Below are 13920 nucleotides of genomic sequence, written 5' to 3'. Positions count from 1 at the left end.
TCTCTTTATCCCTGTCTTTATCTCTCCTTCCCATGAGCTTCTGTCATGAAATGACCTGGGCAACTGCTGAGGCTGAGAGAAGAGAATTTTCAGTCTTCCTATGATTCTGCATTCCCCAATAGGTCCTCCAGCCCTGAGTCGTCCTTGCTTCTCCCTGTCTCTGACCAATTCTGACTCAAACTCTGGGAGGTTTCAGTTGGTTCCCATGACCCCTGCCCGATGGTGGCAGGTGCAGGCAGGGGACTTTGTAGCTTCAGGGAAGTTCTGCCAGCACCTGTAAAGTACCTCAGTTCTCTTTTCAGTTGAGTACTGACATTTGGTAGGTAGGAGGAATCTTTTCTCAAGTATTAAGTCAGTCCAAGCCATTTTCCTTTGCTCCTTCCTTGCTGGGTCTCCACATCCATGTGGCGTTGCTTCTAGTATTTCTTTTTCATATATGCTCACTTACTTTCTGGCTCAGTTGAAGTGCATTTTCTTCTCTCCTCACACCCCTCTATTTCTAATCTCTGCCTCCTCTCCATTTTTCTCCCTTGCTCCCATTAGGATTTGTTTCAGGTACTGGCTCTATGATTATACCCTTTACCCCTCATCTCTTTTCCTCTCCACCTTCCCTTTCATCCCCCAGGCACCCAGATTCTAAGTGTCTGTGTTTCCCTTTCCCAATGCCTTCAATACCTTCATCCTACCCCTACCATGGCTCTCCTGCTGTGTCCTGGACCCTCCAGATTAGGCTGCTTCTCTCTCTCTCTCTCTCTCTCTCTCTCCCTCCCCTCCTTGCTGCATCTCTCTGGCTCCCTCCCTCCCTCACTGCAATGCTTTGGATGACACAGTGGGCAGGCACACAGCCTCAGGTTGGGGGAGATCCCTGCCCAGATTCCATCTGATTGCCATTGCTTTACCTCCTTTGTTTCCCCCCTAGTCTGGTGCTGCTGGTCATCCTAAACATGATGCTCTTCTACAAGCTCTGGATGCTGGAATATACCACCCAAACCCTCACTGCCTGGCAGGGTCTCAGGCTACAAGAAAGGTAATCCTAGCCTCACCCGCTTCCCTTCCCTGTACCCCACCCAATGCTCAGTCCTTGCTCCTGCCTCCAGTCCTTTGGAACTACCTTATTGCCCTTGTCCCAGGGACAGCCCTTTGGGATGGGCCCATAGGCAAGCTCTAAAAATCTGTCCTACAGTCTCCATCCACTTCTGATTTGGGGCATTGAGGAACCAGGGGCAGTGAGCAGAGGACAAAGCACTCTGATGTGACTCTCTGTCCTTTAGGGGTCTGGGAGCACAGGACAGTCTTCTCAGCATAACTCCAGCTGCTGGGGTGCCCCTTCTTCTACCCCACAGGTTACCCCAATCTCAGACCGAATGGGCCCAGCTCTTAGAGTCCCAACAAAAGTACCATGATACTGAGCTACAAAAGTGGAGGGAGATCATCAAATCTTCAGTGATGCTCCTTGACCAGGTGAGACGCCCACCTTCCCAATGTTCCCTCGTCTTTGGGAGTCAGAGCTCCTTCCCTTATGTTCTGAGAAGTCTTCGTCTCTATCACCTCTCTCCTGAAGTCTCCCTCCCTTTCATTCTTCTTCCAGGCCATCCACTGTTCTAATTTTAAAGCCATTCTTGAATGGGTTATTAGAAACACAGGCATTCTCAAATAATTACAATAACATAACACATTGAATTTGCAGCAGGAAGGCTGTAGGTTCATTGAAAGTACTTTTTTTCCCTTCCTTTTTATTTGTAACCTATAGCTGTCAGACAAGCCTTTGAACAGAGAATGCCCCCTTTCTCAGATCTCTTTCCAGAAGACATGCATGTCCTTTGGATGTCTGTCACCCTCCCCCGTTCCCTCAAATATTCCCAGCCTCCAGCGTGACACTCCTCCTCAGGCGCTGTGCTGAGAAGATCACTGTCTGTGTCTTTATAGTATACTTGTTTGTACTATGCTAAACCAGGCTATTTAAGAAAATCACTCTGGGGCATAAATGAATAATTAGCTTTAGTTTCCTTGTGTGTGTGTGTGTGTTAGCGGGGAGGGGACTTCCTTCTTACCTCTAGAAAAATTTAATGTCTCATAAAAAGTGCCCTTATGTGGTTACCAGGATGGCAGGAACTACTTTTGTATGCAAGAAAATTGGGAAAGAGACCCAGGATTTGTCCTGCTACATTGAAATTTCTATCCCCGAAGAGGTGTTGTTCAGATATCTTATGGTCAGGTCTGAGATGGAATCCCATCCTTGCCACTTAATTAGTTTTGTGACCTAGAGTCAGGGATTTAATTGCAGTGAGCTTCACTTCTCTCTTTTATAAAATAGAAACTGTGATTATAGCTTTATGGGATGGCTGTTGGAATTTGATGGCACTGTGAAGGCCCTCAGTTATATTAAAATTTATTCCCCCTTCATAGTTAGATTTTTAGCTTTAAGTTAGGGAGAATCTTATTGCAGCTATCACGATCCAGTTTAATGTTCGGCTATGGAGCCATGTTTAAGGAGGGCAGTTTTGTAGCCAAAGGAGGGTAAATAATGCAGTGAGGAACTTGGAAGTTCCAAGGAATTCAACTTTTGAGTCACCCAATGAAAACGGATGTCTTAAGGTTAGAGCTATGCAGCCTTGAAGTGAGCTACTCTGGAAGACATAAATTCCAGTATTGGCGGTGATTAAGGTGTCACAAGATGATGTTGGATAAGGAACTTCTGAAGTAAACATGCACAGAGGGTACTCCAGAGCTCTATAGCAACTCCAGAATTCTTGGGGCTTTAGGGGTATCAGTTTTATAGCCTGAAGAACTCTACCCTACAAGTGTTAAGAAAGGTGTTTTATTTCATTTCTTTAAAAGTAACTTTTAAGTCAGGCACACCTGTAATCCTAGGTATTTGGGGTTTGGAAGATCATTGTTTGATGCCACCCTAGGCAAATAGTTTTTGAGAACCCCCCCATCTCAACTAATAGCTGGACTGGATGGTGCACTTTTGTCATCCCAGTGATGGTAGGAATCTTAAAACAGGAGGATGGAGGTCCAGGTCAGCTTAAGCAAAAAGCAAAAGCCTATCTCTAGAGTAACTAGAGCAAAAAGAGCTAAAGGTATGGCTCAAGCAGTATAGCACCTGCCTTGTAAGTGCGAAGCCCTGAGTTCAAGCCCCAGCACCGCCTAAAAATGTTTTAAAAATAAAAGGAACTTTTAAAAGATCAGTAATGGAACCCTCATCCATACTGAGCAGTGAATATAGAAGACCCAGAAAGAACAAAGTGGCTATTTAGGCAGAGAGACCAAGAGTTCTCAGTCAGTGACTGTTTTCAGGAGACACTATTTAAATATGCTGTGATGCATGATGGGGCACTTTCGGATTCTGCCACTGGAACTGCCCTGTTTGGACGCCATCCCATGACCTAAAAATGTGAATTCGCTGACATGGCTACCAATGTGGAGCCTGCTCAGTTCTCTGCTTTTCACCCCTGGGTATATCAGAGAAAGCTATGAAACAGTTTTAGTCCCAAGAACATGAGCAAAACAGCTGAAGATGAAGCAGTCCAGAGCAGTTGCATCTGGTGGATGAGAGGCCAGGAAGGAGAAGGGTGACTGAGAGCCAGAGTGAGTCTGGATTTGCTATGAGCTTTTACAGGTAGGCAAGACTGGAGTAGCCAAGAGTAAAAGGATTTCTAGGCTAGGAGAACACTGTGGCAAAAGATTCAAAGACAGGCAGACAGTGTATTCAAGATAAATGGGAAAACAAATCTGAATGAGCAGAAGGTCAAGTAAGTAGCAGTCCTTTGTGGCCCCTTCTAGCGATTGTATGCTTGGAGAAAGCTCTTAATTAACTCATTGGTTCAAGGTCAAAATCACTAAGACACAGCCAGCCTACCTGAGGGGTTTCCAGTACTGGACTGGCTGTCCCCTTTCTGCCTAAGATTGTGCCCTAGAAACCACCATTGTTTTAGAGCACTCCCTTTAGCTCTGTGCAATAGTTGAGGACCTGCCACAGATGTGTGTGGCAGCTGCTGTTGTGTGAAGAAACTCACTGAGATAAAAAACGGGGATCTGGGGGGCGCTTCCTTTCTTACAGATGAAGGACTCACTCATCAATCTTCAAAATGGCATCAGGTCCCGAGACTACACATCTGAAAGTGATGAAAAGAGGAACCGCTATCATTGATGAGGCAGGAACAGCAGTTGCAAGAGGCCTGTGCAATACATGTACATAGACCCTATAAATATATATAAATATATATATATACAGAATATAAATATATATTATATACAGATTTTAAAAAAGAGATAATGCCTATGTACCAGGGAGAAGGAGCGGGATCTCCCGCCCCCTGTGCCGGCCAGAGCAGCATTTTCCCTTGGTGGAGGGGCCGAGGAGGGCAGGGACCACCTCTCAGCACCAACCTCCCTTGCTCCGCCTCCTGTCCTCTGTTCCTCACCCTTTCCTTGCTGACTACTCCTGGCTCTTAGAAGGGAAATGATGCTGAGTCAGTTAGGCCTGTGAAGACCCTCGGGTCCTTAAAGAAGTCTCAAGGGGGCATCGCTTAAGGTGCTTCATTCCCTAATCCCCTTTTGGTTTGTTTCCAAAATAAAAGAGAACCTGTTCATCCCCAACCCACACTTCCCCAGGCATTCTCTTGGGAATACTGAAGCATAGAGGGCAGGAGCCCAATCCAAACTCACCCCTCCCTCCAAGAGGCCATTGATGGGGATTGTGCTGGGAGCCAGGTGGAGAGGACTATGACAAGCTAGCAAGGATGCATTTGTGGACTTGGGCTTTGGAGCTGCAGCTCCCAAGCACTTGTGATATGAAGGGCTTTCTCCTCAGCCACCCCTGCACCTTGCTGTGACCTGGGTAGGGAGTGGACACAGTAAGGGCTGGGAATTTCTAATTCTCCCAGCCTCTTTCTCTCTGGTCTTCTCCCAGGCTGGATCTGGGGGAAGTGTCATTTTTTAGTGCCTAAAGTCCTATTGTTTCTCTGTGCCCTAAGAGCACATTGTTTATTAGCCAGGGTGGAGTATTTTTGACTTGTAAAAACTCCTTTTAGTGGTTATAAATAAGTCAAATCTGTGGCTCTAATTCCTTCCCTTTGAGCTGTGAGTTTGATTTCCAGGATGAATCAGGGTGTCCTAGGCCCTCCAGGGTTAGAGAGGAAGGGAAGGAGGGAGGGGGGAAAGGAGGGGAGAGAGAGGGAGAGAGGGAGAGAGACAAACCTAGCAACATATGTTTTTCAAGATCTGTCCCAGAATCCTGTGTGAACAGTGAGTGCCGTAGCCAGTCAGGAGGTTGCCAGCATCATTTGTTCTTAGGAGAGATTCAACTTCAGCAGTGGAGACAATTGTCTTGAGATACTTCATGTGGCAGATCGTCCAAGCCATTGGGGGGAAGGATTTGGCACAGGTGCATGTGTTTGGGCAGAAAAAGGCCAGACAGAATCTGTGCTCCCACCAAGGCCATTCCAGTCCTGACCTTCTCAGGTTTGGAAGTGGGATTCTGGTGGGGCATGTGTGTATATGTACAAATCCTTCTGTGATCTCTGGCCCCAGAGAGGTATACGGTCACTAAGGAGTAGAAGAAAGATGCTCGGTTAGGAGCATGAACCAGCCAGGGCCTTTTCAGGGTTGGTCTGCTAGGACCCACACTTCCATCCAGTCTTGTGGAACTATTCTGGGCATGTTCTTCATCCGTCATACACTAACTACTGTTTCTACATATGATAACCAAAGGAATCCAGCCAACCCCAGGCAGGGCTCATGGAGATCATTGATTAGTAAAGAACCTCGGCCAGTCTGACAAGGAGAGCTCTCCGAACTTGCTTCTTCTCTTGGGCTTCCCTACACAAGGAGCAGAAGGAACCCAGAATATCAGCATAAAGGAAGGAAGATGTTATCAGTGATCTGTCCCAAAGATAAAGTTACATTCTTTTCTAAGAATGACCCAAACATACCATTTTGGCAATTAAAGAAAAGGCTTTAATCTTTTTGGTCTATTGAGAATTAGGTCTTGATATTTCCCTGAGGGCAGAATCAGAAAATAGGCAGAAACATGCCTGGGTCATCTCCCAAGGGAGAATGAGAAGGCTCCAGATGGCCAGCTAATATTGATATCCCTCCCCTAGAGAAGCAGAAGTGAGGAATTAATTCATTGTAAACCTTTTGAAGGGTGTCTGTGCCCAAAGACAAGCTGATTGTCACGCAGTTCTTGTCCAGGACATTGAACAAGAGTCTCTGGTGAGAATTAAGACCCATGAGCCCCAAGCCAATGAAGAAGGAATAGTGCAGTTGCTAGACAGTTACCCCTTGGAGTAACCAGGAGTCAAAAGCATTCCTAAAACATTTGAAAGCAAAAATTGGGAATTCTCAAATTTATTGCGCACGTGCACGCACACACACGTAAGTTTAATTACTAAAGGTCCTTTGGGTCCTTTAGGATGGCTTAAAAGGGGTTCATTCCTGGGAATGAAGTAACAAAAGTATTCCTGACCAGAAAGTTGCGCTGTTTTTGCTTGACTTTCTGGGATCATCAAAGATGAGTGAGTGAGAAGAAGGGATACTTAAGGTGTCAGAGGAAGCCTCCTGTTTTCTGGTAATTTGAGCCCAGTATATGATGTATACATATAGGGGATGTCTCCTAAAAATCATGAGCTCACTTTGTTCTAAAAATTATTCTGGCTTTTTTTGTGGTGCTGGGAAGTTAGACCAGAGACTGGCAAGACTGGGCTTTCTCAGATTTCAAAGGTGCCCTGCCAGGAGGGCACAGCCTTCTGGGATAGAGCTTCTCTGGTATTTAGTAGGCGGTAGGGAAGTGGTGGAATGCCTGGAAACCCAGGGTAGTTAAACTTTGTTCTTAAGAGTTTGGAGGGCTAGAGAGGCCCAGTGGCAGAGAGAATGTTGCTCAGCGTTAACCTAGGAGGGTGTTGCTTCTTTCTTTGACCTAGTTTTAGTTTGGGAAGGAACTTCCTTTGGACTTTCTCTAAACTAGGAAGAGGAGGATAATGGCAAGCACACTGCATTTTGAAGTGAGCCCATCTTTTACCTGTAGACACTGTAAAGCCTTTTGTCTATCCATCCTTCCTCATCAACAGAGGACACAGTGGAGAAAAGCTATTCCTAGTTCTAGCATTTCTCTTTTGGCTCAGCCAAACAAACCTGTTGGGGTTTGGATGACATGGAGTTTGGGCTAAAATCCCTTGGGTTGGCTTAGGACACTGGCTTTATGAACCTGGAATTACAAACAATAGTGAGGACCAGGAGACCTCAAGAGGAATGTTTTGCCAGACGTGAACTCTCTCCCTGTCCCTAGTTCTCATCCGTGCTGGCACTGTACCTGTTACATTCACAGGCAGCACCTGTAGGATGGGTCTTGGAGAAATGACTGACTAGTTGAAGAAGGCTTCTGAACTGTTTATGGTTCCAGAAGGGCCCTTTCTGTGCCATTCCATGCCAATGCCAGCCCTTCTCACTAGGGCCCCAGGAGAAATAGCAGTCTTTTTCCCTTTCCCCACGAGACAAGGTTATGGTATCCCTCCCTCCACTCCTGGACTCTGCATACCCACTCCAGTAGAAATCTCAAGGACCTCTTCCTGACTCTGTTCCCCCCTCCCCAATCTCTGGACTGTAGGACAATCATCCCATTTTCCCCTTGCCATCCTCGATCCTCATCCCCCAACCTCCAGCAGGCTGGCCCCACTCCCCTCCACCTCCATGTCTTCTTCCAGAAGATGCATTCTGGGTCCAAGAGGAGTGTTTCTCTGGAAGGCCATCTTTCAATACCCCTGCTTTCCTGATGTGGAGCAGGAATTTGCACATGGTGTAGAGAGCGCCTTCTCCCACCTCTCTGCCCAGCCTCGTTACCTCACTCCTGCTCTGGCCATGGCTGTGTTGGGCCCAGCCAGCTCCCTGTTTTGATGTTCTGTGCGACAGCTCAGGGGTCTTGTGACTTGAGGTCCTCAGCAGGCCTGGGAGCCCGGATTGGATTCTTGCCTGCCAAGATTTGCTGATGCCAGATGATCTCCCCAACATATGAAGACTTGAAGGACATGGTCATCTCTACCCCATGGTCCTTGCTTCTCTCAACACAGTAAGACATTGCAGAAGCGAAGTGTCGTGACAGCCTGTGCCCCAGGCAGGACAGCTGACCATCTGGGGAATTGGCCATTAGCTTTGAGTGCGGTGTGTGGAGATTGCACAGTAAAAACAATATTTGCCAACAAGAATGTGTGGCACCGCACATTTCCCTACCTTGCACTCTAGAGCCAGACCACTCTCTGCATGGACCAGACCATCTTCCCAAACCCATGGTGCTTTTTTCCCCCTTACTCAACCTATACTCCAAAGTGGGGAGGGATGGATCAGAGGCCATAGTGGCCCCTGGACAATCCTGGTAGAGTGGGGTGAGGCAGAGGGAGTAGCCCCCAACACCTGCACTGGGCTATATTTGGGAAAGAACACAGGTTGATTGCAGTTGACTTGTCTGGCTGTCTGTATTTCGATCTATAACTGTACTTTGCCTGGCGCTGTGCGCAAGGTCTGAAAACTTACTGCTAGTATCTAGAAACATACAAGGCTACCCAACCGAATCTTGATGTAAAGTAGCTAGAGCCATGGAAGTACAGTATGAATTAAAAGAAAAAAAGTATTGAATCACAAATAATAAATGGTGTGTGTGTTTATTGCTTGGTCTAACAGTGCTCATCATATTCCCAGAAATACTCACAACCAGTCCTGAAGGCTGTGCAAGCGTGCTTGTACATGCATAGCCCTCTATCCCAGGGGATGGAGGCAGCCCGGTCAACCGGAATGGATAAATTTTGGAATCAGACTTCAGTACAGTCTGCAGCATCATTATTTAACAGCACTGTGGCTTTGAGCCCCCATCTGTCACCCCAGTCTTCAGTGTTTTAGAGATACGATTTAAAAAAAAATAGTACACCTATATCTCTTAGTATGATAGCTGGTATTGAACTAAGATGACTTTTAACCTCAATCAGGAGCCGTGACAGGCTGAATCCTAATAGTTTCTTGCACTTTTTCTCTTTGGGGGATCTTGGTGCTTCTGGGAAGATAAATATTGGGGGAGAGCTTTGCTTTATAGTCTTATATGCTGCCTCAAGTGATACAGCTGAGAGCCAGTTTTCTCCTCTTCCTTAGATCTTCCTTGCAGTTAGCCCCTCTCCCCGGTTTAGGAAACTTGTTTGATGCCAGGCAAGATAATAAGTTTCTCTAGTTCTTTTGTGTTAGTGTAGAGGAGGAAAGGGGAAAGGCAATCAATGCTAGATCACATATTTAGCATGCTTAATTCTAGACTATTAAGTGTGTTTTCCACTCGGTGTATCCACTGGGTGTAGGAAGTGACACAGATTGGGTGGTAGGTGGGAGCAGACACGTGGTAAGTAGAGCAAAACCAGAGACAGCAGTCTTTAGACACACTTTATTGACAGGAACAGGGAGTTTACTGAAAAAACACTGCATACAGGCATTAGGTTATTGAGGGCTTGGATGGTGAGTAACAACATTTCTAGGGTTCAGAAAATCAAAAGTGTAATATGAAGGTGGCAATGTTGAAAAGAGTTCCATCTGTCACAAGACCACGAGTTTGCTGAGTTTGAGGTTTGTTTCACAAACGGGCGCTCATCCTTCATTGGCTTCCCTCCCAATCACACATACTGTCCATCAGATACCGCTCTTGCCCAGTGGTGACACAGAGAGAAAGGACAAAGCAATACTGGCTCTTCAGTGCAACTGGCCTGTGACAGATTGAGTCTGATCTGTAACTCAATTAGAGAGATGAGTAACTTCTCTACTGAGACCTTCTATAAACTCAGAGTTTATAGTGGGGCTGAACTAAGCATGAGGTATCTACGACGTTAACTTTTAAAGATTAAGTAAGTCTTGGATGATGCTGTTTTTTCAAACCTAAGAGCACAGGATCTGTTTATGGTATAGGCTAGGGCTTAACCTAGAGTGGGCACTAGACAGTGTAGAGTGACTGGATGACCAGGTTGATGAGCAAGCACACCAATTACTATTTGAATACATTTGCAATGACTAGGTGAATTCTATGTGATAGGGCCTTCTCATTTACAAAATGATGTAAGAGAGGAAGGGGTGTGTGTGTGTGTGTGTGTGTGTATGTGTGTATGTTTCCTGTTTTCCCATATCCATGTGAAGCTAGGGAAGGATCAAAAGTATATTTGAAATGTGTCTGGTTCTTGCTTCTCCTCCCTGCATTGGTGCAATCATAACACTTTCCCTCTGATTTATTGATTTATGTAAGAAAGTAGATTTACAGACTCTTAGGTGCATTTTTTTCTTTTCTTTCTCCTTCCTTTTTATGTATTTATTTTTGAAGCAGTGTCTCATTCTGTTGCCCAGGCTATTCTCTTAACTTGTGGACTCAAGTGACCCTCCTGCCTCAGCTTCCCAGTTAGCGAGGACTACTGGCATACACCACTTTGCCTGACTTATATTTTATTTTTTAATGTAATAGTTTGGGGAGATGAGGAGGGAGCTACTGTGTCCTCTTAATCACTCACTGCTTACTTTATACATTTCCCAGCATATTCTTGCTTTGGAAAATTTCTTTTTCTACTACTTCTAGATTGATAGCTAAGGCAAAACCAGAAACTCAGAAGAATGTCTGGATGTACAGTGTTTGGGGATGGAGAAACCAAAGAATAATGCTGTTTGACTGTGAAAATGAAGGATAGAGACAGGCTTTCCAAGTATTTCCACTTAAAGTTTGAGGCTTTGATAAAAGACTGAGCTGACAGTAAGGGTTAACAGTGCAAGGTGCTTTCAGAACCAACTAAGTTGAGTAAGTAAGTTCATGGCTTTTGAGCAGTAAGAAAGGAAAAGTCAGACCCAGCTTAGTCTGGCCTTTAGTGAATTGTGTTATTGAGGATCGGCCATGGGAAATATCCAGCACCAAGACAACAGATGGGGTTTCTAAATGATTATAGCCCTTGAGAACTCTTCTAAGCCCTTTAATAAGTAACAGCATGCCAAATAAAGCTTCCAGAGCTACACACATTTAGTGTGGATCTTGTACAAGTATATGGGGAGAGACAGGAAGATGAGTGAAGATTTTAAGTAGGCTGGTGATCACAGTATCTTGTAGATTTATAGACATTATCAAGTCTCCCAGGAAGGAGTTTAATTACAATTACAATTCTGGGGAAATAATGTTGTATAAACCAACTACACAGAGAACTAAAATGGGATGAACTCTTATAGCATGTTTCTAGCATCCACCCAGAATCAAAGTGTTAGGAAGCAGGAGAGTGGGATTAGGGCTAAGAAGGGATGATGAACTTCAGGACAAACAAGAGAGTAAGAGAGCTGGATGGAAATTATAAAAAAAAAAAGAAGAAGAAAGGATGCAGCGATGCTTTAGGTGGGAAGCAAATTGGGATGGAGGTCAGAACACTTGGGTTCTAGATCTCCACTGATGATTTAGCAAAGCCCCAGTTTCTTCATTGTTTAACACTGTTAGTAACATCCAACTCACTGGACCAGTTGTGGAGAAGAAGTAAAATAATCAAAATGAAGATGCTTTGCAAGCCATATACCTCTAATGAAACTATTAAGGATGAGAAGTTAGAAAAAAGGAAAGATAACTTGGACAAAATGATGGGTATCATTCAACTTCATTAAATATCTGGGTTCGTTTTTAAAAAAGAAAAAAGAGAAAAAGTCAATCATGCATACCACCTGGTTACAAGTTAGATGCATGGTCCACTAGAACCAAGAGAAAGTGGAGTGGACATGTCTTCTACTGCTGCAAGGCCTGGTATCAGCCAGCCTGTGACTGTGTAAACCTCACACTAAGTACTATTTTCCCACTATAAAGTAAGAAAAATGTTCTACATTATCTTCCCTATTTCAGAAATGGTGTGGAAAATCATCAACAAGGGTCTTGAATTTATTGCAAATATTTTCTTCAACAAAATCAGACTCTTCAATATGTGTTAAGGGTCTTGTTTCAATTCTGTCCCCACGGATGGAAGAGATGAAAAAAAAATTAGCTTGTCAGGTGGCTCCCAAAGTTAATTTTTGTCTTTTGTGTAAATCTCCCTAGATCTGAGGGGCATCACTCTTAACTAAATCTCAGTCACTTTCATCTTATATCCCTTAAAACCTCCTTCCCTCTCTTACCACCAGTGCTGAAGGACACTGCACCTGGGCCAGTCACTAAATTAAAGTGAACATGAGATATTAACTAAGTATTTCCCGCTGTTTCTCTACTCTCTTAAAGTCTAAGAAAAAATACCTGAACATTACAGGTTTATAGGTGAGGTATTCGGAAGCCACCTTCCCATCTGTTCCCTGTCTTGTTGATCATCATCCATCTCAGACTAAACATCTTTTTTCTTAGTTTCAATATCATTCTCTGATGCCATCTCCTTTCCAGATTCACAGCTCTTTAAAGGAAATTCTTTAGGTCTAGCTCATGTCCTCTCTGCTTTCTTGGCCAGTTTTTAGTTCCCAAAATCTATCATAGTTAACCTCAGTTGGGTCATCCCCCCCCCAAATCTGTGCTTGTGCAAGACGCATGGCTACAGCCAAGCTGAATGTCACAGTCTTTTCAAAAACAAGATTATCCATCCCAGGGATTGCAAACTGGGCAGCTTCCAAAGGTTGTCTCCACTCCAGTTTGTCCTGTTAAGTTTCTTACTCAGTCGAGCCCTGTATGAGCCTCAGTTACCTTCTGTAAAATAAGGAATAATACTGATCCACAGACATTTTGAAAGGAAGAACTTAGGATTTCAGTCTCAGTGCCCACGTGATGTTCTCACTAGGAAGGATACACATAATCCCAGTAAAATCAGGAATATGGTGTAGGATTTATAAGAGCTTAAATTACCACTGATCTTCCCACACCTCTTGTCCTTGTCTTCTTGGAAGTACAGGGTTCAGTCCAGGCCTTAAAGACCTTTGGGGATCTAGCCATGGAGTACTAAGCTCCAGAGAGAATTTTAGTCCATGTTTACAGAAGGATCTTTCTCACTGGAGAACCTAGAGAGGCATGCTTCTCTCTGGTGCTCTAGCCAAGTGGGCCATGAAGTTGGAGAACTGACTTCAAAAAGTCCCAAGTACATGACTTGCTTTTGCTTTAACCTGAACTAATCATTGCTTCCTTCCAGTAAGACATTCATTCTCTTGCAGCAAGGTAGAATAAGCTGAGTCCAGTCAGGGGCAGAAGGAGGTGCTACTTCCAACCCTTCTACAAGATCATTTGGAGCCCAGAGGAGAAATCCAGTTGGCAAGTGAGCTGCTTGCTTGAAAGCTAGGACAGAGTGAGGGTTTGAGTCCACGTTGAATGTTGGCTCCTCAGTTCTGGCAAAATCATGATGTGTAGAGTTCTGATGGAGTTAGGAAGTCGAGGTGAAAGCTAGGAGGTGGGTGGCTGTGTGATGAATGAATAGAAGGATGAATGAAGGACAGGAATCAATGGGGCCCTTGGGGCACCTTCTGATGCTGTTGACTTCACTGAACTGGGATATCCAGTCCCTCAATGTTGAGTCCACTTACCAATGACAAAAGAGCTCACTGAGAATTTCTAGCCCAGTCCAATCCAAATACACTGACCAAAGAGGGAGTGGACAAGGAGATTAGGTTGTCCCAATACTCAGGTCAAAGTAATTCACCTTCTGAAGGACTTGGCATAGTACAGTGCTCTGTGACTTGAGCATCAACTTAAATATCCATAAGGTGGGGATGCTGGGAAGAATAGGTATTGATCTAAGGAACCGAATTTAAAGTCACTTCAGTTGTATGTGACAAGATACTTGTACAACCTGCCATCCACATCCAGCACCCCTCCCAAGTCCCTGTACATCACCTCAAGCCACACCACTTCTCTTCTATTCCTCCACAGGTACTGCAGAGTTCTCCTTGTTCTCTGATGGGATGGCAAGGTAGTCAGACCTA

General features: G+C 44.8%; 2 protein-coding genes across 8 annotated transcripts in view; one reads left to right on the top strand and one right to left on the bottom strand.

The window, feature by feature from the left end:
- The window catches only part of Gramd1b (GRAM domain containing 1B), a 168300-nt gene extending 157086 nt beyond the window's left edge, over nucleotides 1-11214 (top strand). For all 3 annotated transcript variants that reach the window (XM_074066504.1, XM_020181582.2, XM_074066505.1), the window contains 3 exons: nucleotides 920-1027; nucleotides 1344-1461; nucleotides 4064-11214. In XM_074066504.1, coding sequence (XP_073922605.1) covers nucleotides 920-1027; nucleotides 1344-1461; nucleotides 4064-4153 — 316 coding nt within the window. In that variant the 3' untranslated portion in view covers nucleotides 4154-11214. The remainder of the gene's footprint in view (nucleotides 1-919; nucleotides 1028-1343; nucleotides 1462-4063) is intronic.
- Scn3b (sodium voltage-gated channel beta subunit 3) overlaps nucleotides 9405-13920 on the bottom strand; it is a 23581-nt gene continuing 19065 nt past the window's right edge. For 3 of the 5 annotated variants that reach the window (XM_074066507.1, XM_020181584.2, XM_020181586.2), the window contains exon 6: nucleotides 9405-13917. Coding sequence is in view for 3 of the 5 variants with exons in the window: in XM_020181584.2 (XP_020037173.1) it covers nucleotides 13854-13917 (64 nt within the window). In the remaining 2 variants the exon portion in view is untranslated. The remainder of the gene's footprint in view (nucleotides 13918-13920) is intronic. The other 2 variants (XR_012445587.1, XM_020181585.2) reach the window with 1 other exon arrangement.

This window comes from Castor canadensis, chromosome 2 (assembly GCF_047511655.1).
Source record: "Castor canadensis chromosome 2, mCasCan1.hap1v2, whole genome shotgun sequence".
Classification (NCBI taxonomy): Eukaryota; Metazoa; Chordata; class Mammalia; order Rodentia; family Castoridae; genus Castor; species Castor canadensis.
This window is presented reverse-complemented; position numbering and strand designations above follow the sequence as displayed.